The 27,521-nt window shown below is 43.3% G+C and overlaps 2 protein-coding genes across 7 annotated transcripts in view; one reads left to right on the top strand and one right to left on the bottom strand.

The window, feature by feature from the left end:
• Positions 1 to 191: 191 nt before the first annotated feature.
• LOC139987245 (beta-hexosaminidase subunit beta) lies at positions 192 to 4,345 on the bottom strand. The gene is made up of 7 exons (XM_072003266.1): positions 3,993 to 4,345; positions 3,166 to 3,391; positions 2,330 to 2,451; positions 1,891 to 2,263; positions 1,320 to 1,609; positions 657 to 919; positions 192 to 501 (listed from the first exon to the last, which is right to left on the bottom strand). Exons 1-7 carry the CDS (start codon positions 4,191 to 4,193, stop codon positions 324 to 326), a joined length of 1,653 nt encoding a protein of 550 aa, XP_071859367.1. The 5' UTR covers positions 4,194 to 4,345; the 3' UTR covers positions 192 to 323.
• Positions 4,346 to 8,080: 3,735 nt separating this feature from the next.
• The window catches only part of Brp (ELKS/RAB6-interacting/CAST family member bruchpilot), a 68,182-nt gene continuing 48,741 nt past the window's right edge, over positions 8,081 to 27,521 (top strand). For 2 of the 6 annotated variants that reach the window (XM_072003258.1, XM_072003260.1), the window contains exons 1-2: positions 8,093 to 10,394; positions 27,128 to 27,277. In XM_072003258.1, the coding sequence (XP_071859359.1) occupies positions 9,609 to 10,394; positions 27,128 to 27,277 (936 nt within the window). In that variant the 5' untranslated portion in view covers positions 8,093 to 9,608. Of the gene's footprint in view, positions 10,395 to 27,127; positions 27,278 to 27,521 lie in introns of all 6 variants that reach the window. The other 4 variants (XM_072003255.1, XM_072003256.1, XM_072003257.1 and 1 more) reach the window with 4 other exon arrangements.

Consider the following 27,521-nt stretch of genomic DNA (forward strand, 5'->3'; position numbering starts at 1 on the left):
TTTTCTATAATTCAGTGAAAACTTTCGACCGTAAACATTTTATACCTACTTCGTATAATCTTTTTACAAATTTCTAACTATAAAAACATTTTAAATTTTAATGAATTAACCTTATAGAAATATCGATTAACCCTACAGAACGCGCGATTGATCTGTAAGTTACATCGAAAATCTTTTTTAATTATCGGACCAACTTTTAGAAACACTTTATTCTTTATTACATTGCGACTTCTTTTTTCGTAAATAGTCATTAATCACTTGTTAAAGCGTGACGTGTGTTTCTGGCACACCTAAATAGAATTGTTAAGCTAAGTGTCCTTCTATTACATCACGCAGAATCCAGGCCCATTCGGTGGTTGCGCCGGAATTCCACGCCTGTTCATGCGACAAGCATGCTCCTCGAGACGTTGAGCAGCCTTGTATTCGTCTGGTTTCGTACTGCTCCAAAGACGCTCTGCAGCTGCACTAGCACGAGGCCATATTCTTGAATGCACATTATTCCTAGAAACAAGAACGTCAATTTTTCAATTCGACCCATTCGACGGATAAATCTCCGATTGTATGTTGCAGCTACTCGAATCAATTGAATATATTTTAAAGACTTATCCACATGGATTCAAGTTCAATTAAACGCGACGAAAGAACAAATAACTTACCTGTCGACAAATTCTCCCCACATGCAAGCTTCGCCACCCAGCATCAATTTAGTCAAGTTTGATGACACCCCGGCGAACGACAATGGGTCACATTTGTAGAACTTCTTCCAGTCACCGCCACCAGCGATATGATCCAAATACCAGCAGGCTGATAACAGTACCGGATGTCCAGCTTTGGTCGCGTTCTCCAACTTCTTCGCCCACTGGCCAGTCCACACGTGCACTACGGTACTATTCGGCATGACGACTCCATTTTCGAATACCTGAAAACCAACAACGATTTAGATCTCAATTCACTGACCCAGCTTCTGGTTCATATTTCATTCATCCTTTAACGCCAATGCAAACGACCAATAAATTTGCTTTGGGACACTTATCACGATGGAATATTTGCTGTCTTTTGATGTTATGAAAAATGAATATTTTTCTGTACGACCGACCCAAGCAGTAAACGATATCATCGTCTAAAATATACCATTTATTTGACGTGTTTTCCTCGCGCGGAACGTTCGTTGATGATAAAACGCGATCGTTTCATTTGCAATCTCACGCACGAAGCAATCACAAGGCGAGCGATTAATAGGTTCACTATCGGTTTTTATTACCCGGTCGTCTTCAGCTTCATTTTATGAGACGAACAAACACCATAGGGTGATACTTTACCTCCTGCCATACGATCGTGCTCGCCTGAAGAGAATTGGTGATATGAAGAAGCTTGCCGATGTACTCGCTCTCGAGTTGCGTATAGCTGGACATGTTGTGCGATTTCATATACGAATTGATCACCGGATTGCTCATCCAACAATCGAATGGCACTTCATCGCCGCCAAGATGAACGTATTGATCCGGAAATACCTGTACGATCTCGGCGAATAAACGACTGAGGAACTCGTAAAGCTGCGGATTCGTCGGATTCATTGGACCCAATTTCCCGTTTGCCTTTCCTTCGTTATCTAATAATATTTTTCATATGACAGTTTAGAAATTCCACCGTTTTCTCGAATGGTTAAACGATTAGTGATAGAGAGATTAAATAATTATAGAAAAGTAAAGAGACGGATTAAAAAGGGAATTTAATAGACCTACACGTGTATGTACATATATTATCCTTCACAAGTTTGGAATCATTAAGTTTTTAGTAGTATCAAAAAATTTAAATAGAATATTAATTTAAAATTTGATAATTGTGGAAAAATTTTGTAGTCAGAAATCGATCGGAGTATAGTGTATTTACCGTAGCAAGTGGTCAATAGTTCAGGATGAGCTAAACCCCATGACCTAGTATGTCCAGGAGTATCGAATTCCGGCATCACTCGAATGCCCCTTAGCCTGGCGTAGTCAACGATCGTCTGGATATCGTTTAATGTGTATACCATTGAGGGATGGTACGCTCCCTTGGCGGACAGTTCCGGATAACTGGAGCTCTGGTAAGGGAAGCTGTTGTCATCGACGATGTGCCAGTGAAGAACGTTCATTTTATTATAGGACATGGCGTCCAGAGTAAGCATTATATCAGAGATGGGCAAATAATGACGAGACGTGTCTAACAGTAGTCCACGATGAGGAAACTTTGGAGCATCCTGAATGGTCTGACATCTGATTTTCAACTACAAAAGAAACGCGTACTTATAATACCTTTTTCATATTTATTCGTTTTTTATGCACATACTTACGTGAGAACCATTACCAGCTGGCATTAAGAGCTGAGAAAATGTCTCGAGACCTCGAAGAACTCCCCATATCGACACACCTACCAGATTCGCGACTGTAGAGTTTTCGTTGATCACGAGAGCGTCTGCAAAAGTTCAATCGATTCGAGTTTAAATCTGTTCGGAGAAGACGCATCTCCTCCTACCGGTGTTTGCAAAAGTCGACCAATCTTTCAGGTCTATCGTAGTACTTAAAATTTCTATCGAGTTCCTTTAACGAGAACCTTGGAACTCCGTGGAATATTTATCGATCCTTATCGTGACTCGTTCGTTTCATTCAAAAAGGAAAACGAAGAAGAAAGAACTATCGCGTGTAAAAGATTTAAATCTTGCACAATAATGGTAGAATGTGCGTGCGTATAATCTTCACGCTATTTCTACAGTTAATCGCTTGGTTCGACTTCCAAGCGGAGTTAAATAAAGAACGATGAAGAAAAATCAGGCTTCGTAACGTGGCTTCGTTTCAATCTTCCTTTTGACTCGTTTATTCGCGTATCATTAAACGTCTTTTTAATGTTTGCAATTTCTGGATACTTGTAAGCATCTTGCCTCTCGAAGCTTTCGTGATCTCGTAATTGTATCATTGACGAATAAGACGCATATAAATTCTATGTTATTGGTCGAAGATGAAATAAAGAATGACGATGTTATTTAACGAGATCCATTCGCGCTAATCCACTTACCAGCTGTCTTAATGACTTGACACAACTGTTCGGGAACATGTTGCTTATGTTACATCAAGTTTCTTATTAAGAATGCACGATCATTTTGCTACTTTCCGTTATAGCAGAAGCACTTACATGATTCCGACATCTCTAAATGAGGCCAGTGATTGCCATCCATCTCGCAAGGCATTGTCACGCGAATATCCAAAGCGCTAAGAGTACCTTTGATGGTTGCATCGTCTCTTACTGGGAATTTAGGATGGCCTTGCGACGAAATCTTCGCTATTCGTGCTTCCGTTAGAATAATTGCCTTATACCTCTCCACCGCATCCGTCATAATATCGCATGCGCCGCCGATCACCTGCGAAACCGATTCACTTCAATTTAGACAAAATAACATTAATTGTCAATTTGAAGCCATAATTATTGCAGGAAACCTGACTTTGCGTTCTCGCTATACGTCACACAGATAAATCACGCGCGTAGTATAATTAAGATAACGACTCAGAGAGTTATCTGCAGCAAATGCGGATACATCGAAAACGATACAAGTTGGACTAAAAAACAAGACAACGGAACAAGATAGCGGATATTGACAAGCACGTTCCGACTATGAAATTAACTTTTTATAAAAATTTGCACGCGCTTGGGCCGAATTTCCAAGAGCGAGTCCCCCAGTCAAAGGAAACCTGTTTCCGGAAGAAGATACCTCTACGCTTTGCTATTCGCTTCCTACCGAAGAAAGCTCCGCTATCATAAAGCCATGAAACGCAACAAACCTACAACTTTCGTCCAACTATCATAGACTCTACAATCAACGAACAAGTCTTTTGGAACCAGAAACTTCAGTCGCCAATGTCCCCGTGAAACACTTAAACTTGCTCTACGTAAAGTACCAATTAGAAATACCCACGTAGGAAACGAAACGTCTCCCCATGGAATTACCTTCTTCAATTACTCACGTTAAATTGGAAAGTCGAGGGTCGCAGAAGATAGAACGCATTGCGCACCATGCGATTTGTTGGACTGGGCCATGGTTCGCCCTGAGTGGGACGCACCCAAGAGCCAGCGTCCGGATTCAACGAGTGAACTCTGTGTACCAATAGACACGACAGCCATCCTAGCAACAGGAACAACGTTGGCAACCTGGTCCTCATGTCCATCGGTTTACGAGCAGGTTTTCAACGGGAGGAACGATGCGACGCCAGCGAGTGGTCATCGTCTACTGAACGCAGAGAACGACGCGTACGGTAACGAGAGTGGTAACGACCTTAGGCTGCGCCACTTAACTTTCATCACTTTGCCTGGCGGCGTGCTCACGGTCAAGTGGGAACAACCAGTCCACGGGTCGGCTGTGTCCTTAAACGAACGTCTTGCAGTAGACGAGCATCGCTGTTGCGGACAAAGACGCACGCTGTTAATCGTTGATCGCATTGGTAGATCGTTGACACCACGTGGAATTCTTACACGTGACCGCGTTCAACGTTGTGTGCAGCATATGAGACCGGTTAGAGAAACATCTCTGCAAACATTCTGGAAAGTCATCGGGAAAAACTCTTTTCTTTTTGTCAAGAGCGACGGCCTTTTTAAAGATGTGGAAGTGGTGTAGAGTTCAAAACCCTGACTAGAGTTCCTAGACTAAGGTACCTATTCTTCGAGATGATTATGGATAATCTTGCTAATGAAATGAAAGGAAACCTCACACTTGCAACGTTCCTCTTTTAAAATGAGTGCAACAAATTCTAGTAATTAGTATAATCTGAATGTATAGCAATACGATAATGAGCGTATATGTCCTGTGCAAAAATTTGCAATCGAATTGCGGAACTTTTATAGATATCGTATCTTAATTAACGATAAGCAATGAAAAGATTATATTCTTGAGTGTCGTTATCATATCAATCTCTTCGCATCGTTCTTTTTAAAATATTGATTATTAATACTGAATATTTGGTAATGAAATCAGTGATTTCCAATTTCATCGACAATGTGTCGACGATGAAAACATACGATACCTTGTTAAAATCAAGCGTTTATCTGACAGTTTGATTGATCCACGACTACAACATTATTTTGTCACGGTTGAATCAAAATTAAAAGGAAACGTTACACTGTCGAATGAAGTAGCGTCGGAAGCATGCAAATGTTGGTACCGTATTATGAATACGGCCTCTCTGAATGGGAGACGTCGCCTATCGTGTCTAAATTAATTGGAGAATGAAGTTCAGCCAAGCGTGATCCGCTCACGATATCGTCGGTCAATATCGAAACGGCGAGGCATCGAAGTGCAAAGGTCGACGATCGCTCGGACTTTGCGATAGCGGATGCCGATAGATCATCGTGATTATTGTCGAATGACGTGACACATGTTATTTCCCGTTTTTTACTCTTTTTCGCGTAAACGTAAATAAAGATAAAATTATTTCTTGATAGATTTATTTCTCTTTCTTCCTATCGATATTAACGCTAGAATTGCCAGCAATAGAAATATAAAACTTGTACGAAACGAAACAAAATGAAAGGTTTATGAAGAAATAAATAATGCACAGGAAAAACAAACTTTTTATTCTTCACGGATACAATTCGGATTCTCAAAAATAACGAATTGGTAGTTTTTTATGAAAGTGATTTTTCCAGTGACGCCAACTGATCCCTGATATCAAACAACGGGCAACAATATTTCACGAGGGATTCTCCGGATTTCTGTTACACGACGGACCTTTTGAAAAGTTGAGTCATCGGGTAAACACGAGTTAGTCAGAGGAAAATGCGAATTCGAAGGTGACGAGTTTCACCCCTTGGAGATTAGGATGAAACACGGAGGAATGAAAAACGGGGAAGACTTTCCCCCGGCGTCTGTGTTGTCAAAGAAGCCGCTAGCCGATCGTAAAACACGGGCTTGCGCATTTCCTTCACCTTCCACGAGCAACGGCAACGATTCCCAACTTTTCCCAACGAAGACACGTCTTTCCGCTCTAAATTCTTCGTTCGAGAATAACACAATTTCCCAATTCCGCGTGAATCGATATAAATTCGCAACGATGCTCGCAACTTATCCCTGCGGAAGAGATAAAGGTAGAAATACGAAGTTTCAAACGACGACCGTCATCTGCTCGGTCTAAAATTACAGAAGTACCCTTAAAATTTCAATGTAAATTTGTGGCTCGTTCTTTTCTGTATTTCGTACGATATTACCAACTGTTACGGGGAAAATTGATGACACGTCTGGTTTCATGAAATTGGAACTTTAGGAGCCAGTTGGTGGCACGGCACTGCTCGGTGAATCGTAGCTTCATTGATTGCGATGTCGTACGCCGGGTCGACGGACGCCAGAGGGGTGAGACGAGGGGTTGCGAAGTGGAACGTGCATTCAGGAACGTGTCACGCAAACTAGGCACCACGTTGACGTATTTCCATTCAAAATTTGCGTAGCAGAAACCCCAAGAAATTGCAATACTTCTATTTACAGAGGAAGACTCCTCAAAGTTTAGAATTTTATAAAGATCGCTTTAGACGAAGACTATGTATGTTTGCTGCATTTTACATTTATCGTGATATTCAATGTATTGTTTGTTAAAAGATATTCTTAAAAAATAACTTTGAGGAATAGGTTTTAAAGGATGAAAAGACGATATCTTGGACAAGGGTGCCCTAGACGATTGACCACCATTCACGATCCGGTGGTGCGTTTGTCAGCCTTTTAACTCTTCATTCACCAGCCATTGACAATCGTAACGAAACGAATTGATGACGGTTCTCATCGTTTTTCACCGATGGTACAGAACACGTCGCTCAACTCTGTGACCGTCCTCGTTTATCGTCGTGCAATTACGCCCACAGCGATAAATCTTGCAAATTTTTCATTCTCGGTGCTCGAGAACCAATAACGTCCACCCCAAGTCAAATTACATCAGATTACTTGCATCAAAACCTGCATCAAAACCGAACTTCCGACACGAAACGATATTTGCAACAACAAATTTCAACCCTTGGAACTAAAATAAACCCTGGAACGGCCTTTCACCCCGAAGTGAGGTGAAACAAAAGTTGGCCGAGTCGGAAAAAGGCAAAGAACAACGTGGATCTCCGTGAAATTCCTCCGGACAAAGTTTTCCCATTAGAGACCGCTCCCCTTCTATCCGGCAGAAGAGCGGATAGGCAAACAAAACCCGTAGGAAGAGGAAACGTAAGCCGTCGAATCGTCCCGAGCTGGTCCAAAAATCATCCGTCGACCCGGCATGGATCTGCGCGCGCGCGCCGGCAACCATCTGCGCAGGAGGGAGGAACGAAGAAGTCGACTGGTGGGGTGACGACGGTCGGGGAATATAGTCGGAGGGGTGTACGGTGGGGGTGAGCGCGAGGAATCGAGCGAACGACGCGACGCGTGATGCTCGTGCTCGCGATAGTAGTAGTCCGTCGTAACGACGTCGATGACGTCGACGGAGGGCGCTGCCGACGCGGTCCACTTAATCGCTGCTAGTAGTAGTAGTCGGTGGTGGTGGTGGGAATCGTAGTGGCGTGCGTACACGAGACGACGCCGCGACGTGCTCGTGTGATCACGGGGGTAGGGGAGAGAGGCTCGACAGCGTGCGCGCCGCTTTTGCCTGGAGAGAGGAGAGGAGAAGAGAAGAGAGTAGGAGAACGTAAAGAGAGAAGGAAGGAACGAGGCAGCCGGCGACGGTGAAACGAAAGGGTGGTTCGCTAGCGGTTACAGTTTAGTCCCGTGAGTGCGTGGTGTTGCGGCGTGTGGTCACCGAATAGGCCGGTTGCGAGCGCGTTGCCTCGAACGAAACAAGATCTGCCGGCACGCTTCCGGTCTCACGGAAGCATCTATCAATCTCGGCAGGATCGTGCGTGTACTCTGGCGCGCCGCCACGCTCTCTCGTTTCTTAGAAGGGTGTGCGATCGCGCGAGCTTGTGTGTATGTGCGCGGAGGGAAAAGCGAGGGCGAGCCCGAGGGCGAAAGAGAGAGAGGGCACGTAGGTGTGTGCGCGGCGGCGGCGGTGGCGGCGGCGGCGAGGTTGGTGGCGGTAGCGGGTAGAGAGAGAGTGGTGCACGGACGTGTGGCGGTGTCGAGTCGTGGTGGATGGTGGATAGTGGCGGTTCGGGCGGTAGGTCGGATCGGTCGGTTGATCGTCGTCTTCGTCGTCGTCGTCGTCGTCGTCATCGGCGTCGTGATCGTCGTCGTGGTCGGTGACGAGGAGAGTACGAAGACAGAAGAGGGAGAGGAGAGGGTGAGATAGGAAGGGTGAGAGGGGAAGGAGCGTGGAGGCGCGAGGGAGGAAGAATATAGAGGAACGCGAACACCGAGAACGTGGAGGCGAGACGATCACGGGACCGGAGAGAAGAGACGCGAGGATGAGATCGATAAGGAGGGAGCTGAGGTGGTACGGGTTTCGCGAAACGGGAACGCCGCGGCGCGTGTAGACACACGGCTGGTAAACAGACGCGCGTAAAATACGCACGCACGCGCCCCGACCACTCTGCTCGCCCCGTGTCGGCAGAGGGTTCGCGGAAGAGAGTCGGTTCTCGCGACTGGACACCGCGACACGAACGGAGATCAGGAACTCAGTTCCGTCCGAAGGACTCGCGAGACGGAGGGCGAGGGAGAGAGGAGCGATCGGAAGAGATACGGAGGAAGAGGGAAGATTAAGGAGAATATCGGTACGGTGCGCCGGTGGAGTACGGATTCGTCGCGGAAACGGGATCGTCCTCCTCTCTTTCTCTCTCCCCCTCGATCTCTATCCATCTCCACTCGATGGGCTTTGCCGGTGAAAGAAGGTCAAAGATCGATCGTCGAGTACGAGGGTCGTGACCTCACGCATACACGGGACGAGCCACGCGTGCGGCACGGCTTTCCAGCAAGAAGGTGGATCCTTGGCAAGGAATAGCAAGAGAAAGAAAGGAGAGAGAAAGAGAACTGGCTTGCCGGTGATTCGAGTTGGTTAAGGTGGATCTGTTGAACGATGAAGCCGATCGATCGCCGGACCTCTCTTCGATCGACGCGTTAGGCGTTGTCGTCAATGCTCGCCGCTCGCGGACAAACATTTTCGCGTAGAGTAGAAGAGCTGCCAAACCGATTCGGGACCACGTTGCGTGAAAAATTGCAACGGAAACGAGAATCTCGAGCGGCGGATCGGCACTCGATTGGATGGACACCGTGGCATAACAGGACGATCGAAACGGATCATCGAGGATCGGCACACGTGCCTGAAACGCGAAACACATTGCGTTACGCGGTGGATATGCTTGTAGCTGATCCGCGAAAAGTAACGGTAGATCAACGCGAATCGCGTAGAAAAATCATAGAACGCTAGAGAAAAACGAGATTAGAAAGACACGACGAAATTATTCTTGGCGCACTCGAATAAATTACTCGCACGAAGAAAGTATCGAGAAAGATCGACCAATTTATTATCACGAGTCTTAATTATCGAGTTATCCGAGGAGCAGCGAACGTAGAGACATAGTGAGCAATCTCACGAAATCCTCCACGAGAAAGGAGTATTCGCGCGAACTGCGAACCATTAATCAAAGAAAAACGATTGATAGAAAGTGTAGAACGGAATCGAGAAACAATGTCGCGAGATCCGTACTCGAGCGGAAGCGGAGTGGTCGGGCCAGGAGGCGGTACTCGTTCGCCCCGAAGCGGTCGTCGCGTAGGCGAGTTGCCCACTGTCGATCGTAGCCCGTCGAGAAGCTACGCGAGCGGTCGTGGCAGTCCTTTGGGTCGCAAGAGAGGCACTCGTAGCGGGAACAACTCGCCGGAGCACCTCGGATTCGGCAGCTACCATCACCATCAGCTGGGCAGTCCGTACTACTCCCGCGACGAGGACCTCGCCAGTCCCGTGATGCTCGAGGAGAGGGGCAGGAGTATGTCAACCGGGGGCGGTGGGGGCGGACATCACAGATCCAGAAGCGCCTCGAGACCCGCCATGTCCAGCTCGGCGGGCATGTCAGCGAGGTATACCAGCCTTGATCGTGCATCCGCGGGTATTCTCGATCACGATCGCGAGTTCGTGCCGATACGCGATCCTCGTGAACGTAGCCGCGATCGTGGACTCTACCTGGAAGATGAACTGTACGGTTCGAGATCGGCAAGACAGAGCCCGAATACGCACATGCTGCGTGACAGCGGTGGCTATATCGGTGAACTCCAACATCAGAACAACGATCTCCAACGAGAGCTCGGGAACCTCAAGAAGGAGCTCGAGCTGACGAACCAAAAGCTCGGCAGCTCGATGCATAGCATCAAGACCTTCTGGAGTCCCGAGCTCAAGAAGGAGAGAGCACTGAGAAAAGAAGAGAGTTCCAAGTACAGCCTGATCAACGAACAGCTGAAGCTGCTCAGCTCCGAGAATCAGGTCAGTCGAGCTGCAGATTTTTCTTTCTTGCTTTTTATAGCCGCTTTTTTACCCTTCTTTAGTGCTTCTCCCTTTTATTCTTTCTGTTTCGTTGCCTTCTTGCCTCGATGACGGATAGTACCGCAGAGGGTTCTATGCGAAGGGTGCGTGAAGTTTTCGTCGTGGCCTCTTCGGTGCGTTCTTCGTGACCCGTTTTCGATAACGCGCGTGGAATTTAGGTCAAAGTGATTAAGCTAAAACTTAACGATATCCACCGATCCGATACCCACTTCGTCGACGAATCTGCGTCGATCCTATCATTCCTTGCATAACGTCCCTGTCCAAATATTCGTCGACTGTTTCTGACATTCCTAAAATCGAAGGAATCGACTCAACGTGTCGTGATTGCCGCTAGAAACTTATCGATCTACTTCTAATGGCCCGTTTCTTTTTTCGCCGCTTCGTATAGACACGTTTATTGATTGGCCAAAAATGCGACGTGAAGGGGGAGCCACCGATGTACCGATTCATCCGATATTTTCTACTCGAAATCTCTCGATGATCAATCGTTCGCTATAACCTTCGATCGTTCAAACCTCATTAACTGTTAACTCAATCGTATGAACATGTCTTAAAACAAACTGTCACGTTGACAATGCTCCATTGATCACTCGCAATGACGTTCGCAACAAGTCTTATTCTACTCCCTAATTCCTCTGCGTTTCCTTCAACGAGACGTGTACGCATTGCTTTCGAGGACGACGGATGGATCAATATGTTAGCCGTTCGCGAAGCCCGTCGCATATTTATATAATATCGTAGCCGAAGTGTAGCTTCACGAATAGATTGTCCGTCCTTCGTAAAACCCGGTATTTATTCAAAATATCGTGTTCGTTTTCGTTGAAAAAATTTATCAAACGATCGTGAACATCGTTACGTCTATAAAGACGTCAAGTTTCGTTCGATTACGGCAGAACGTCACGTGAGTGGCGCTATATGGCTCTTAATCGAGGCGTTTAATTCTTCGTCATTGTGCTCGTGGTTAAAGAAGAGCCACGCGAGTTGCGGTAGTTTTTTCCGGCAAAAAATTCCAGGCAAATTACGAAGCGAAAAATTCTCGTTTTGATCTTAGGTGAGAGCCCTTGGGCAAGAAAGCGTGCAGAAATGAATTACAGGAATTTCCTGTTTCAAAGTTTCCAAGGGAGGACAGAGATTGAAATATGAATCACACGAATCTTTCCGAATGAGACTTTTGGTGACGTAAATCGGTATTTTGCGGTTTTTTTCTCGAACAGAAGTTTATAAATCGTTCGCAAGTTTTTTTATTACACGTTTTCTTTTTATCTTATATATACATTATACCTTCCATCGTTGAACGGAAAAATATACATCCTCCAGAGCTTTATTTTTGAAATGTTTACAGTATGCTTCTGATTATCGTCATGGCAGTGGCATTAACGCACGCTCAACTCCGTAAATCACGCAGAATCAAACTTTGGTAAATGGTTTTTACAAACGTGTATATTTCCGATATTAATGGAAAATATACGTAGATATTAAACTTCTTGGTCTTTACTCCGAAAACGTGTATTATTTTTGTCCGGAATAGTAACAAGAAACCTGCAAACATGAACGATTCGCATAATTTAAGGCTACTGAAAGTATATTTACGGAATAAGGGTTAATATTCTCCGAGTAACATCTACTAAACGCTTAAATTATCGATTAACCTACGTCGATTAACCTACATAAATTGAAGATTGATGCAAATCTCTCAATCGATTATGACTTCTTGTAATAGCTCATCCCCTGTCGAATCAATCTTTCATTCGAATCAATCGAGCGTTGCGGTCGTAGCGGTATCGCGCTGTTCGTCAATCTTTCCGTCACGGTTCGTCAGCGTGGCACCAGGCATATTTTTGGCCTCGATGGCGGTGCACATGAGTCATCGGCAGCGAGAGTAGAGGAATCTCGGGGAGAGGCGGATTCTCTGGCCTTCTGCCCACGTTTGTTCCTTTTTATCCAGCGTCTGGCATCGTGGTACAACGATAGGGAGTATATATGGTTCTTACGCGGCAATGACACGCGTTCCAACATCGACCATCCTTCCCTCGGCATTGTTTTGTGCACTGCGAATGACAATCGACCATGAAGTTGCGTAATTCCGGCACACCCTAGGACCACCGACACGTTTCCTACGGTTGCGATGAAGGATTAGGGTATCGACGAACAAAACACCGTTGAATTCGATGGGAACGAGGAATCGACGAATCAGGTGAATGAGATTAGGCGGTTTGCGGGAGATTACGGTGGATCATGGGAAGGCATGCGGAGAATATTTTGGGTTAAGCGTCGTTCAACTTTGACCCGGTATGCTATATGCTGGAATAAAATTATGTAACTAGATGTTCTGTGATTAATCGTCCAATTAAAGAAAATATATCTACTTTGTATTAGAATCTTTAGTTTAACAGTGGAACATTTTTATCGCAACAAGTATCGCTTACATATATCGGAGATATAACATCGTTCTTGTGCATTGTAAAGTAATGGGAGTAAACACAGAGCGAATCTATAGCTATTTTTTTCTCCTGGCGCCATTAACATCGGCAACTTCGGAATGGAAGGTGGAACAAATGTATTAAACGGTTGGAAAGCGGTTGAGAAAGGTGTTCGACGGGGGTGGAATTAATTTTCCTTTTCTCTGTCGGGTGGCGTACGCGATTCGCGCCGTAGCTGCAACCTCGAAATTGGCGCACGTCGGAAGTGGGTCGTAAAAAAATGCAGTGGAACTTTTGCAATGCTATCGTTCCGCCAACCTATCCTTCTGTTTTTCCCTGTAGCTCTCACGGTCCGCCGAAAAACCAGAGAGCCGCCAACCGTGGAAATTAAACTCCGTGGCTTGCGTTGCGTTTACTGCTAACGAACAATTCTTTTTCTTCCTCCTATTTTCTCCACCGTATTTCACGACCGAAGAGGAAGAAGGGAGCATTGTACTTGTTCGATTGACGATATTAATTTAATTTTCAACTTTGCAAAATCGTAATTCACGTCTTTCTTCGTCCTGGAAGCTGTATGTATAGCACGCGATCAATTCCTTCGGTTAACCGTGGATTTGACCTTTGAAATATTAAACTTCGTGGTCGGCCATATTTCCAGAATACATCGGCGAAGGCTGATCCATGACGTTAGCGAGATTTCGTGGTATTAAAAATTCCGTGTGGAACGGAGTTTTCTGCGTTTGTTGCGAGGAATTGCCCGGAACAGCAGCCCCTCGGATCTAATTGCTCACTTGACATGGTTCTCGGTGAATGAAAAATTAGTTGCTGATGATCTCGCTACGAAGATTGTGGCGTGCTTCTCGAGGTCTGGAAGAAACGGCAAATCGGCTGGCTACCTAATTTCACGATGATTCGAAAGGACTATGTATAGGACGAATGCATTTTGTGCACATCCGTTGTTACACTTTTAACGAAGCTGTTCCTAAAATCACGTTTATCATCGTTGATCCATCGTCAGAGATCTGTACAGGCGCCCTAAAATTCAATTTGCGGTTACACCGACCTCGTATCGCGTTGCCTGTTCATCTTTCAATGGAACAACCAGCTCCGAATTGACCTGACGTCCAACGAAAACTGGGTCTTACGCCATTTGCATTCAAGAATTTGATTGCTTCGTCTGAGAACTCGACCACCAGGAAACTTCGACTCGTATATCGCTTTCGGGACAACTTGGCTTCTCTTAACGACTTTTATTCTACGATGTAGAGTATTCGTAGATCGTAAAAAATTGTTAATATTTTTGAACGTAGTTCTTGAACAGCGCTTTGTTTCTAACAACAAGAAATTCTACTCAGAGGATTAATTGTTCCGTTAAAGAGGCTCGACGAAACAAATTGATTGCGACGCCGGAACAGCGAGATAAACCACGTACCATCGTTGACCAAGGGCTTCTGTTCATAACTTTAATGTCGTTGAAGTGGTCTCTCTAATGGTCGCTGTTCTTCGTACATACCACTGCTTTCAATTCATCTCGAACGCAGCTGTCGTTCAGTGCCGTGTCTGTCGAAAGAGAACCACCATCGCTTAACCGAATCACACGTTTCTAACTTCGTTGATAGTTAAATGGCAACTCGGCTCGAAATATTCCGACCGATTGTGCTAGTTCTATGAAAATCGAAGGAATTATGAAGAAGGAACGTGTTCCCACAGCTAACGACTTATTGTTGCGCTTCCGGTGTCAATAACGTTCCCTAACTTCTTTTCAACCTCACAGACGAAAGCGAGGCGTCCCTCCCTCTCTCTCTCTCTCTCTCTCTCTGTCTCTTTCTGTTCCTCTCTGATCGCCATCCGGTTCCAGCATCTGGTCTTATAGTTGGCATTAAGTCGCTACATACATTAACAGGTAAAACGGAATCGTCTTAAGTAAGTTCTATTTAAAAAAAAAAAAAAAAAAAAAACGAATTTTCAATGTCCTCGTTAGCTTTCCTTTTACTAGCGGCTCCTCTGTCGTCGGTGCTTTCGTATTGAATACCAGGGGGATTTTGAAACGTTTGCCGCGTAAACACGGGACAATATCATCTGGAAATGGAGATTCGCTCTGGGAACATTATCATGCCCACTGAATCGCTCTTTCCCGTTTTTGCTATGGCAATTCCGTCTATGTAATGCTCTCGGTTATATTTTCCTTTTGCTTTGCTGCTGCACCACGTTAAACAGCCGTTCAAATCTTTTATCGATTTTCTACGATGAAACGATTCGATGTATAGATTGTATGATTGAATATAACGAAAACCGGATCGAGCTGATTATCAAACATTGTTGAATATAAACAGTTTATCGAGAAGTATTTGAGAAAAGAAAATATTCCAGTAAACTTCTCTTTTCCTGGAATCGATAACCCAGAAACCCGAATTATTTTTGTGTCTAAGCCTGAATTAGGTGGCTCGACTCGTGGAAACTGCCGTGCTATTTTTTCGCTTTTTCTGACTCCCTTTTTAACAGCTTAAACGATCGCTTTAGAATCTACAGGCGATTCTACTCTCGGTCGATCCTCTTAGACCTTAGAACCTTAAAGAATATTTTTCTTTGATCATAGAGTTCTAAAAGACGGAAGTATCGTATGCAAAGTTAATATTTCGAGAGACAATATCTCGAGTTTCTACGCGACAAAACAATTGTACTCTGGTGTTCAGACGAGTGTCGTTGGTGAATGTGGCGTACAGGTCCGCGTAAAGTGCGGCGCACACGTCCGTCTATATCGATCGGCCTAAATATATCGAGGCGGATTATTAGCGAGAACCTATGCCACGCGGTCTAACTATGGCACGACCGCATTGTTCCACGGGGTTACAGAGTAAACGTGTCTCTCGTGGTCTTCTAAAATGAATCGATCGATCCGGCCCAAGACCCTCGCGCTCTCATCTATAGTTGTTTCTACCGATAACGTTGTTTACCCGACGTTTAATCGCATTTACCAACCATTACAGGGTATACTTGCAAGAATATAATTTCTATCCTATAATAGGAAAGTTCCGAATACGTCGAGAGTTCGAGGCACCCGCAAGTTTAAAAGTGGCCTAACTCGTCAATTTTTTATTTGCATCGTCGATACGTTATCGATAACCTGTTCGAAACATCGGGATGTAACATGCTCGAGCTTTTTATGGAAAACTACGGATATTCTCCTAACTATGTTTCACCACCTGACGCCAACAGTTTCCAACACGGGGTATTGGTACAACGTAATATCCTTTGAACAAAGAAACTTTAATATTTTCGAGGCTGACCTCGGTATTTCAACTGTTGTTTCGGCAAACTTTCCCCGCTGAATCTAACTTTACCATGTTTGATCGCGAGTGTCGATCTTACGACGAGTTCTCGTCATTTCGATCTTCCTCGGCGACGTTGAGAATCGTCCGCTTGAAAATTCTCACTCGTTACGCAGAAAATCACTGATTGCAATTTGCCGATTGTAGGACGCGCCTGCGTTCTACTCTTCGAACGGTCGTTTTCATTTGCAGCTATGTTGAATTCATTGCTGCACGAGCTGACGTATGTATATAATCTTTCCGTGCTGGTTGTGTGTTATCTCGGTAACCCTCTATAAATCATGCTTTGAAGGCATGTGCGCACTAGCTGCGGCTTTAATGAGGAAGTGACTTCCAACGTGTCACTCTCCGTTATTTGTACACGACCAGGCGTCACGATGGCTTACTTAGACGTTTGTTCCGCCCCTCCGCCCCTCTCTTCTGTTTCTCCAGCGTGCACCAAAATTATTGCGCTACAACCAACTGAATGCTTCGCGTTTCTGTTCGAATATATATATATATATATATGATTCGAACTATACATAACAACATATATCTACCATTTAAAATGAGGGACAGAATATATTGTATCATACATTTTATATGTTCTTTTTAGTTCCTCGTCAAGGTCGTGTTTAAAATTGCAAGAGAAGAATTGTTTGAAGATCGAAATCTAAAATTAAAAGAAAATATAAGAAAATATATACGTACGATGACATAATAGATGGGTATATTTAGAAGCTTCAATCTATTCTCGATTACCAACTATTTTCACAGACAGTACGACGAAAGGATAGGTACGACTAAAACGGCGCTACGACGATAAGGCGAATTAATCCTCGATATCGATTCCGTAATCTATGTCAGATTACTTAATGGGATGACCCCCGCGGCTATTTCCGTGTATGTCAGCTATCGAAGTTCATCAGACATAAGCACACATGTTTAAAAAATCGATGTGCTGTTGCGATCTATACACGCAAGGACTGGTGTATTTTTTTTTTCCTCTCTTCTTTTTTCAAACATCGAAGTCGATTTAGAAACGATGTAAATGCATCGGGCTTAATGCTTGACAACATGCCAGCTGTCTGATAACAAACGTTGCCATCGCTTTTCGATCCATTAAAAATTCTATATATCGTCTTGGAGTGCTTTAAGCCTTAAAAACTGTTACAAATTTTGTCGAGCGGTAAATTATATCGTTTTATTTCACGCTCGTTTATTCTGAAAATTATCCTATACGTCTCGTCTCAATTATTTCCTTTCCTCATCTTTTCTCTTCTTTCCTCTCTTCGTTTTTTCTTTTGACAAACGGTAGACAAAACGAAGGACCAACATGTGGCGCGATAAGATAGAAGCAGCTTTTTCATCGTTCGCCAGGTTGCGACAGCTTTTACGCGATTCATGAGTTAGGTTTTTTCCAATAACGCGAACCGTGTGCAATTCCATCGACGGAGGAACGAGGTTATTTCTGCTTCGGCGCGAAGCTTTTTTGGTTATTATAGCCGCGTCGAATGATTTCGACGACTTTTAAACGCCACTCGATCGATCCACGAGGAGAGACATCCGTTTACTCGCTTTCGGTAAAATCGTAGAAAATATTCTACGATAACGTTCTGCAAAATAAATATTATATTGCAATCGATATACACGGTGATACAAAGTATACGATAGCAAGTATTAAAAACATACAGACACAAAAAAACATATATCGAAAGAGGAGAAAATGTTGTAAACCAAACTGATCAGTGAAAAAATATTACGGAACTCTCGTGTTAAATGTTAACGTTGAACATCTTCGATCTAACCAGTGAACCACGCGATCACAAGATCGAATCGAATCCTTTTGCTTCTGCTGATAATTTTTGTTCAGATATCGAAAACTAGAGTCATGGCGCTTGTGCGACGTTTTGTTTCCAGTATAAATCACCGAGCATTCTTCGACCAGCGAATGCACTCGTTCGGTCGAAAGCACGATACCGAAACGTACACGGGATATCGGACTTCTCGCGATAAGAAGGATCGACGAGTATCGTCGATCTGCACGAACGTCGACCGATTTTTGCTCGTACAGCCACGATCCGCCGGTCAGATACGGTTCCAGCAAGACCATTTCCCAACGGCTAACATAATTACCGTTGCCACGCGTGATGCATGACTACCATTTCTCGGGTGTAGCCGCGAAACGACGATTCAGTCTCGCCGGTCGACTCGCAGGATCGAAGATAAAACGAACCATCGATGCGTGCTTGTTCCTCGTTTATTTCCTGCACCAGTTGCGAAAGGATTGATTTTATTTTATTTTTATTTCATCCGGAAGATTGCGAACATAACATACATAGCGCTACAACATATAAATTGCGTTAATCGTTCACAATTAATTTAATGCATTGTACTAAATGTAATTATACTTTAACCTTAAAACGAAATGTTTAATCACATTACCCCTCCATAATCCTTTATAATTTGAATGTATTTAACGAATATACTAAAAAGTGATTACTTGAAATGAGTACTTTTTAACTTTAACCAGTCGCGTGTATCGAAACTTTAGAGCAAAATAAGAAGACGAGAGAGAGAGAGAGAGAGAGAGAGAGAGAGAGAGAGGAAGAGATGCTGATGACGGAGCAGAAGCAGAGGCGTTATCGAGCGACAGGAACTCACCCCTACCAACTTCCACTCTCTCTCTCTCTCTCTCTCTCTCTTCTCCTTTCTCTACCGCTCTCTCTCTAGTTGTCATTCCCTCGTTTTCCGTCGTCGTTTCTCTCGTACTCACTTTCGACTCTCTTCCTGCTTTCCTCACCTTTGTTCTCTCTCATTTTCCTTCTTCCAAACTCACTACCAGCCTACCGTGTTCCCAGCCTTTCTGTTTCATTCTTTGTCCTTTCTTCTCCGTTCATCTTCTTTCCCCCGAACCGTAGTATCGCCCCCAACACTTTATCTGTGTTTTTTCCTGTCCTTTTTGGTCTCTATATCTCTATTCTCTCTAACCCTCTGTTCTTCTTGCTTTCTCGCTCCTTCGTTTCTCTCTTACTCGCTCGCCTTATGCATTCCCCCTTTTCATTTTTCTTTCTTACCTAGACAGTTCCGGTCTTTCTCGTTCTCTTTCCGTATTTCTACGTGACCCTATTCCTATCCCCTTCTTGCCAACAACCTCTTTTCCTTTGTTATTGGCTTCACGAACCTCCCCATCTCCTCGTCTCATCGGTTTTTACCTCCGTCCTACTGATCCCCATCGCGTCTGTCTCATCAAATACGTGTACTACGACTTCCAGGGGTTGCATTCGTTTCTTGAATCACTTGCACGCCGTATGGAATTTTCTCTCTAGCTGGCGGAAAAATCGAACGCAGTTACGTTTTTCGAGGTCGTGGCATACCACTGTCCCGTTTTCTCTACCGAAGAATTCATTCGTTAGATCGACCGAACTTTACACCCTCGTTAACCTTTACCGAATCGAAATAGTTTGACGCCCCGAGGTATCGTGTAATTTCCTGCTTACGGGCAACCAGGTGTTTGGTCCACGTTAGATAGAACCGAAATGGAGCGCCGATCAATCGTTCATCGTAAAACCAACAGTGTCTACTTCTACGAAAGAAACATCCGAGGAATGAAATATTTAAAAAAACGATGGACTTGTTGAATCGCTCCGTGATCAAGATCTTAACCGTGTAAAAATAAGTTTAAGGAAGATTAACTGCTTAGAGTCGAAGGAACGGAACAGTACTTAAGTCATCGAATAGGCGGGTCGTTTCGAGGGCGGAGTTAATCTGCGCGCCGATCTAATCTAACTAAACTAAATGGAATTAAACGAGAGAGAGCTACGTTAGACACAAGTAACGAGCCGTTCGAAATAATTGTCTTTCGCGATTACCGAAGCCATCCGTGCGTCGTGAACACGTTCCGGCTACTTGACACGCATTTTGTCTTCTTTACCTTCAGTTTCAAACGAGACGAGTGGCTTAATTCGTCGCTTAACACGTCCAAACTGATCATTTCGTTGTAATCTTGCGTTACTCTAACGTTTCTAACTGCCCGAAAGTCTCAGTTCTGGACTATTCGATTTCCATTCAGGGTTCCAATTTTCCATCAAAAGAACACTACGTAGATGCGAACGTGAATGAAATCGAAACTCCGTGGACCCTGAAACAAAACGCGCCAAACAAGATCAGGCAAACTAGTCCAAAATACCTTTCGTTGCACCACGTCTCGCCATGTCTGACGAAGTCACGATTTACAGACGTCTTAATTGCTCGAAGTTGCTCGAGAAACGCCTGTTGAGAAACGACCCGAACCACGGAAGTGTTTCGTTGTTCCATCCGTCTTTGCTTGCTGGAAAACCAGGTAGGGTCGTTTAAACCGAAACGGATTTCAGGATACGCGAACGACAAAGGCACTCACGGTCGATCGATAACAACCCCGTTGACTTGGACAAAGGGAGGGAGGTCGAGGGGTATTGGCGAGTTACAGAGGGAAGCAGAGACACTTTGATGGAAGACTTTTTCACGGCAGAACGGGTCGCGGTCGTCTAAGGCAAGGCTTGCCCCAGTGGATCGTTAAAAGCCCCGTTAGGAGAAGTTTCTCAAACTTTTGTAACTTGAAACTCTCTACTATCTATATTCGATTTTTTTTCTTTTTTTATGAATGGATATCAGTTTCCCTTGTCCATCGCTACGCTCCACGATATTCTCTTCAGGTTCAGTAGACTTATCTGAAACCGCATGTTTTTGAAATTTAAGATACTACAGTAGACTGCTAGGTTCTTCGTTTATTTTTACTTCAGCTATTTCTAAGAGATAGCTCTTTGTCATTTATACTTCCGGATATTTTTTTAATTAATTTAATTAATTAAGAAAACACTAGATTATTCTGTCACAGGTTTGATATTGTTTGATGTCGGTCGTATTACATTGACAGATAATTTTCTAGTATAACGTTAGCAGTATCGTGTATCGTTAATTAGGTAATGATAGTGTGCGTTTTGTTTTAGTTTTTCACACAAGAGATATTGACTAGCCAGGTACCGTGGAAATTAAGCGACATTTGACACGAACCGGAATCTTTTTAATTTGATAAAACTTGGTTAGCACTGTAGAATTAGCGAAACCTGAACAAAGAAGCTCTCTCTCCTTGATTTTTCTTTAATCTTTCGCTGGCAGTGATTCATAGACTCGTCGAGCCGTGTAGAACCCGATATTACAACGCAAACGTAGAAACCACTCTCTGGTTTCTTGGGGTCGTCGTACCATAGATCGATCTTCCGGCGAGAAACGAGGTTTGCCAGGCGAGGTTGGCGTAAAGGCAGTTTTGTCTGGCACGAAACGTTGATCGTTTCTTTCGTAACGTGGTTATCTTGCTGTTGTGACCGGTTCACGATCTCTCGACGCCTTAAGAGATCGAATACAGCTGAGCTTTCACAGGCAGAAACCACGAACGACTGAAAATCCGAAAATTCTACTCGAGATATCTCGCGCGCGTCTTTCAGTGACCACTTTACGCTTCTTTAAGCATCGAGTTTTCAGATTTATGTTACCTTTTAACTGGGACTCTAGAAAGGGAAAGACTGAAGAGACAGGGAGATTATTTTTATCGTAAGCTTGGCACAATGGCGAGAATTATGGTTTTATTCGCGTGAACATATACATAACTTATGTCGGGTTTTATCCCTTCTCTGTATATCTATGCATTGATTTTTCCTCGCCGACCCCATAAAAACTTTTCCCTCCAAGCATCTTTATTGGTCATTTGTAACAGAACCATGCAACCGTCGAAGCCATCGCTCTCCAGCTCTCCATATCATACAGTAAGTCACACGCAATTTTAATTTCTTACTCCGTAAATCACATACTTTCCTTTCTCATAAAACCTTCTTCCGATAAATGTTACTTTTTATTTACGTGTCGTTAAATTTTACGTGATGTTATATCAAAGTCTACTTTCGTCTCAGTAGCATCGATAACCTTCGTATTCGAAAATTTACCGTCGAAGTAGAAGATAAGTTCGTCGTCTTATCTTTACGTGAAAGATCCGAATCGGTCCTGGGATGTCGCTAATGCCGGTATCAGTATTATAATGGCCGGTTTAAATGGAGCACGGTGACCCACATACGAATTCGGAATGGGGTCAGAGAAAATCGTGGGATTTAGGTCAGGGGAATTTACATCGTCGGGACCCGACGGTGCAGTTTTACGTTGTCCTTCGTGTTTGACGTCATCGATTTCTACACGCGTTACCCGTTGCATCGTGGGAATTTTATTGTTACGAGGGAAAACCGAGGAAAGGAGAAGAACGAGCCCACAATGCGAAAAATAAGGTGGAGCTTCATTGAACGCTTTGTTCCAAACGAATTACGACAGGATGTTTGAATAATCTACGATAGTAGCGGAAGAATAGGAGGTGAACTTAGACAGAGGCTCGATTTGATTTATCATTTATTTACCATCGAACGATCGATCGATACGAGACCGTTCTACTTTTATTCGATGCCACTTATCGTTCTATGATACTTTATTCCTCTTTCGATCGTTCCAACCTTCTTCAAAGTTTCAAAAAGAAAAAGAAAAAAGAAAAAATTGTTGCGCGACTGTAAAGCGCGAATAAACTCTACTTTAGCTTGATTTATTTCGTAAAAACTTCGCGTTTCGCGCAAAAGTTTCCGGAGAGACATATCGATCGTGTCTTATCGTGTTTTATGAACACGAAAAAAAGGTTACAGGTTGCTGGCTTAGTCTTGGTAACTTTGCTATTTAACAATTATGATAACCTAAACATATTACGCCGTTAGCTGGTCCGCGCATATACGGCTTGCATATCTAATCCCATGCTATTTACGATGACAGAGGCATTAAAAAAGAAAGATGAAAAATATTTAAGCGACATGCACGAGGTAACGGGAGCCCGGAAGAGATCGATCTATCGTGCAACGACCCCCTCGGAAAAATCAAAGAGTTGCCTGTATAACTTTGTTTCTTGGTAAAAGCACGCCACATTTTGCGACCTATTTCGTGTTCCCTTCTCGGAAAGCTCGTTATCGCATGTTCATGGAAGATTCTCCCAGAAGCTTCTTTCTTGCCTGTTTATTTTATCATTACGATAAAAATTTATGACAAAATAACACCGATAAGAACGTTTTAATTAAAGTCATAAACATTTTGAAGATTTTCTTAACACTGTTCTCCCGTTCCTTTTTTTAATACGACATTTAGATGCTGAATTATGAACCAATCGTTTCTATGAAAAATCGATAAAAGCCTCATTAGCAGATTGCACGTGTTTATATATTTATGGGTTTAAAGATACATGAACGTACAGAATGCACGCAACATGCAAGAATACATAAAATATCAGAAAGTAAACTGGTTGTAATATTTAACAAGCGAAACAATTTCTCATTTAGGTTCAATCTAATCGATTTAATAAATGATCAAGCTATTCACGAAACGATAGCAATCAAGGCATTTATCATATCGTATATAACGATATTTTCTTCGTGAGAAGCAAAGAAGAAAGTCGATTGAACAACTTCGCAAACTTTAATTACAACTACCAACTACTGTAATATCAGTCTATTACATACTGAACCCGATATAGCTACAGGCCTATCGGTGAAATCGATTTGGGATGGAAGGTTTGAAGCAGGAAATGATTAATTGACTCAACTGTTTAGCGACGAACGAAGTTCTCTTCATGCACGTTATACCTAACATCGTTCCGATTTTGACGATCTTTAATCAAATATTGTTTACGATTCCCTCCTTCTAGCAAACGAGAAAGTAAAAATGCAAATATGGATTCGTAGTTATGAATATGAAATTACAGAAATATCCGTTGCAAAAAGTTATCTTCCACTCCTACCAAGGACATTCAAGAAATATCACGAGACCCTTCTGTGAAATTAAAAACAAACGGGACCTTTCTTGCCGCTGCCATAACTTCTTAGATGCTGTAGACGCTATTATTCGAAGGAGAGGATCGTTTTGCCAGGTGGTCAGTGTCCATTAAGTCGCCAAGACCGTGGACGACCGGTTGTTTTCACGACGAGGGTTACACGCGGCGTAAGAAGAAACGCCATCGTGAGATAGGATTTACGCGATCGTTAATAGGATCTCGTCTTAAGAGGGGCTTCGTTTAAACTTTAAAACCCCGCTTCATCTTTGTTCCTCCGTTGGTCGTTGCGCGTTCGATAGCCAGCGTAAACTGTGTCGATGGACGATACCGATCGCACCCCCGAGAGAAAGAGAGAGATCGGGTTCCCTGCGCGTCGAGGGTTAATCGAGGGCTAATCGTTTCGAAACCAGAACACGCGACACCATGTACACACCGACACCCCTAGCGATCGTAACAACCTGGAGAGTTGTGGCGGGTTGTATACCCCTTGCATTCCCTTGGAAACGCAACGCTCGATTTCGATTACGGAACAGCCCGTTGAAATTCTATTTCCATGTGTCTCATTCGTTGCTACCCGATCTCAACGGGGCTGCAAGATGTGGGAATTCACAGGATCGAGTTCTAATAAAAATACCGAACCTATACACGTCTAGGGAAAACATGGTCTCATTGAATGGAATTGAAATTATTAAGATGTGATGGTTGTGAACGTTGCTCTTAATCCTGCTGCGTTCTTTTTGATTCATCTTCGAGTGTGTTTTGATCAGCTACGAAACATCTCAAGTTCGAACGAAATATGAATAAATTCGGATTGTTACGCACAATCTCTGGTGTCGATTTTATGTTAAACATGTTCTTGAAACGAAACGTTGAAACAAAACGTAAGGATTTCGCGGCAGAGTTAAATGTTAATTTCAGGCTTCGGCTGGTACTCTCTTTAAATTACTCGCTGTGAATGTATTAATAAGAACATCAACCTCAGTCAACATGCCTAAGATGAAATTCTAATTAGAAGGTAATTGGAGGTGGAATAAAGATGTAAAGGCAAACAGTTATAGAATAAAGAGATCGGGACAATTTGTGGCAAGTAGAGTAGGATTGAAAAGGGGAATTCGGCCATGGCTTGGTGGATTAATTTCGTTATGGGGGTAGCTGACGTCACAGGATGGAGGGGAGCTCTCTCGACCTCTACAGCCTCTATGGCACGTTGTCGTTGCTTGTTCGTACGCGAAATCAGGTCGATCGTCGCTATTGAGCGGGCACCGCTTCCGGTCGAGCATCGTCTCTGTCGTAACAATGACGAGGCGCGAGGTTTGTTAAAGCGTTGTCATCTAACGCATAGAAATAAACGATACACAATGCTAAAAAATAAAATTGTGATTTGCGTATGCTTTTGATCGTCCGCCTTCGAAACCATATTATTCCTTATAATTTCATTTATATTCTTCCTACGCGAAATTATAAATTTTATCAAATTGCTAATTATCTCATTAGCTTTCACTGAGTTCTAAGAATTATCGCTGTCATAAATTACATACGTCTAGACTTAATTACGAAAGTTGCTCAGTTAGGGGCTCGATGAAGAGAGCGAGAATATTTTACTCCGCCAAACGGCAGCTCGTTGTTCTTGTATGAAATATACGCCGAAACATGCTGCTTCTAATCATCCGGTCTGTGGCAACGTTTTTTTTCCTTTGTCGCACTAACATCGCGTTGTCGTCATTAACGATGCCTAACGAGCTCGACGAAGACCTTGAAAGAATATTCACGAAAACAGAATCGAGTGGGAAATTCAAGCAGCAGAAAGACGTCGAAGAAATTCGAAAGACAAGAAATAAGACGTAAAGTGAAAGAGTAACAGGGGATGGGAGTATAATAGAAATACTGAAATTTGGCAAAGAGAAGCAACCGGCTGGCTTATAGTACAGACCGCGTATATATTAATTAAAGGAAGTAGGGAAAATTTTAATGCAACGTCTGCAAATAAATGAAAAGTCTACAACAACCTTCTAAGAAGCGATACAAAGCTTTAAGAAGAGTGCTCTTTCTACTGGAAGGATACAAAAAAAAAAAAAAAAAAATGATAAAATTCAAAAACTGGCAAAGGAATACACAGCTCAAAGAAGATGCATAAAGGAAAACGTGAAGAAGGGTCAAAGTAATTCAGTCGAATATTCAGGAAGACTGGACAGGAAATGGAGAAGGAAAGATGCCGGAAAAGCGATGCGAGTCTAAAGAGAACGTGCACGACGATCGAACTTCCGCTGGAAATATTGACTTTGGTCGAGCGTTTCGCACGTCCTCGGAGGAAACTCTTTCCAGACACCGATTTTTCTTTTTCAACGTGTAATCGGTCCCGATTTTCTTCCCGTTTCGTCCGACGATAACCTTGTCTCGCAGCTCTAACGCCTTCCTTTCGAGCAAACAAACCGAATCCCTCGTCGATATCATCGAACATCGTGATAAGTACTCCAAAAGAGAATCAGACAGCACTCGAGATTCCCTAGACGAAATGTTTCGCGGATAAAGCATTTTACGTGTCTGCCTCGTTGAGTAGAATGTGATTTTTAGGTAATTAAAAATTGCGAGGAAAATAAAAAATATTCTTATACGTTGCTCTCTGTTTCCAGATTTTGTTGTATTTCAATTTCATTATATTTTAATATTTGTAGAGATCTCAAGTATTTATATAAAGAGGAATATTGAAAACACTTTCCTGGAAAGAGTGACAAAGTGCTCCCTTGTGTCGAGCTTCTATCGATCCGCTTATCAGTTTCATGCTCGAAGTAGTTTCGCGTAGCTCGAATATGCAATTATCCAAGTATACACGTTCAAACGCCAAGTGGCTTGAAACTATTGACTTTTATATCATTCCATGTAAAACGTAAGAAAATAACAAGGGAAACAAAGAAACTCTACATTTTAATTTCAACTCCTCCAACTGGAAATTGCACTGTAGTACACACAAGTACCTGTATGTAATGTGACTTTTTATTAACGCAATTAGCCGAACCCAGTGTACGATCTGGTTAAAAAAAATTCATTTATTTCCTGTTGCAGAAACAAAGTATGATGGTTCGACAACTGGAAGAGGAGCTGAGAATGCGGATGCGAGGGCCAAGCGTCGAGATGCAGCAGCAAATGGAAGTTTTGTACAACGAGAACGAGCATCTGACGCGAGAGATCGCCATACTTCGTGACACGATCAAGGTAAGTGGTTTATCCACTTTAAAAAAAAAAAAAAACAAGAACGAGGATTTTTCAACCTCGAACTTTACATTTTCCGACGCACCAAAGGGGAATGTTATCAATCCTTCTCGCTCCAGTTCTTACGCTTATCGAGACACGAGTGACATAATAAAAAAAACGAAATATCAGGTCGGTTTTATTAGGTCGTAACATACAAAATGTCCGTCCGCTTCCACTCAAAGGAATATGATTTTGCTTCTCATTG

Source organism: Bombus fervidus, chromosome 5, assembly GCF_041682495.2.
Source record: "Bombus fervidus isolate BK054 chromosome 5, iyBomFerv1, whole genome shotgun sequence".
NCBI classification, from domain to species: Eukaryota; Metazoa; Arthropoda; class Insecta; order Hymenoptera; family Apidae; genus Bombus; species Bombus fervidus.

Excerpts from the sequence above, each read along its gene's own strand:
- LOC139987245 (XM_072003266.1), bottom strand. The coding sequence starts at position 4,193 with ATGGACATGAGGACCAGGTTGCCAACGTTGTTCCTGTTGCTAGGATGG. Across the intron at positions 2,264-2,329 it reads CAGCTGGTAATGGTTCTCAC|TTGAAAATCAGATGTCAGAC; the intron begins GTAAGTATGTGC and ends TTTCTTTTGTAG. Across the intron at positions 1,610-1,890 it reads ACTATTGACCACTTGCTACG|ATAACGAAGGAAAGGCAAAC; the intron begins GTAAATACACTA and ends AAATATTATTAG.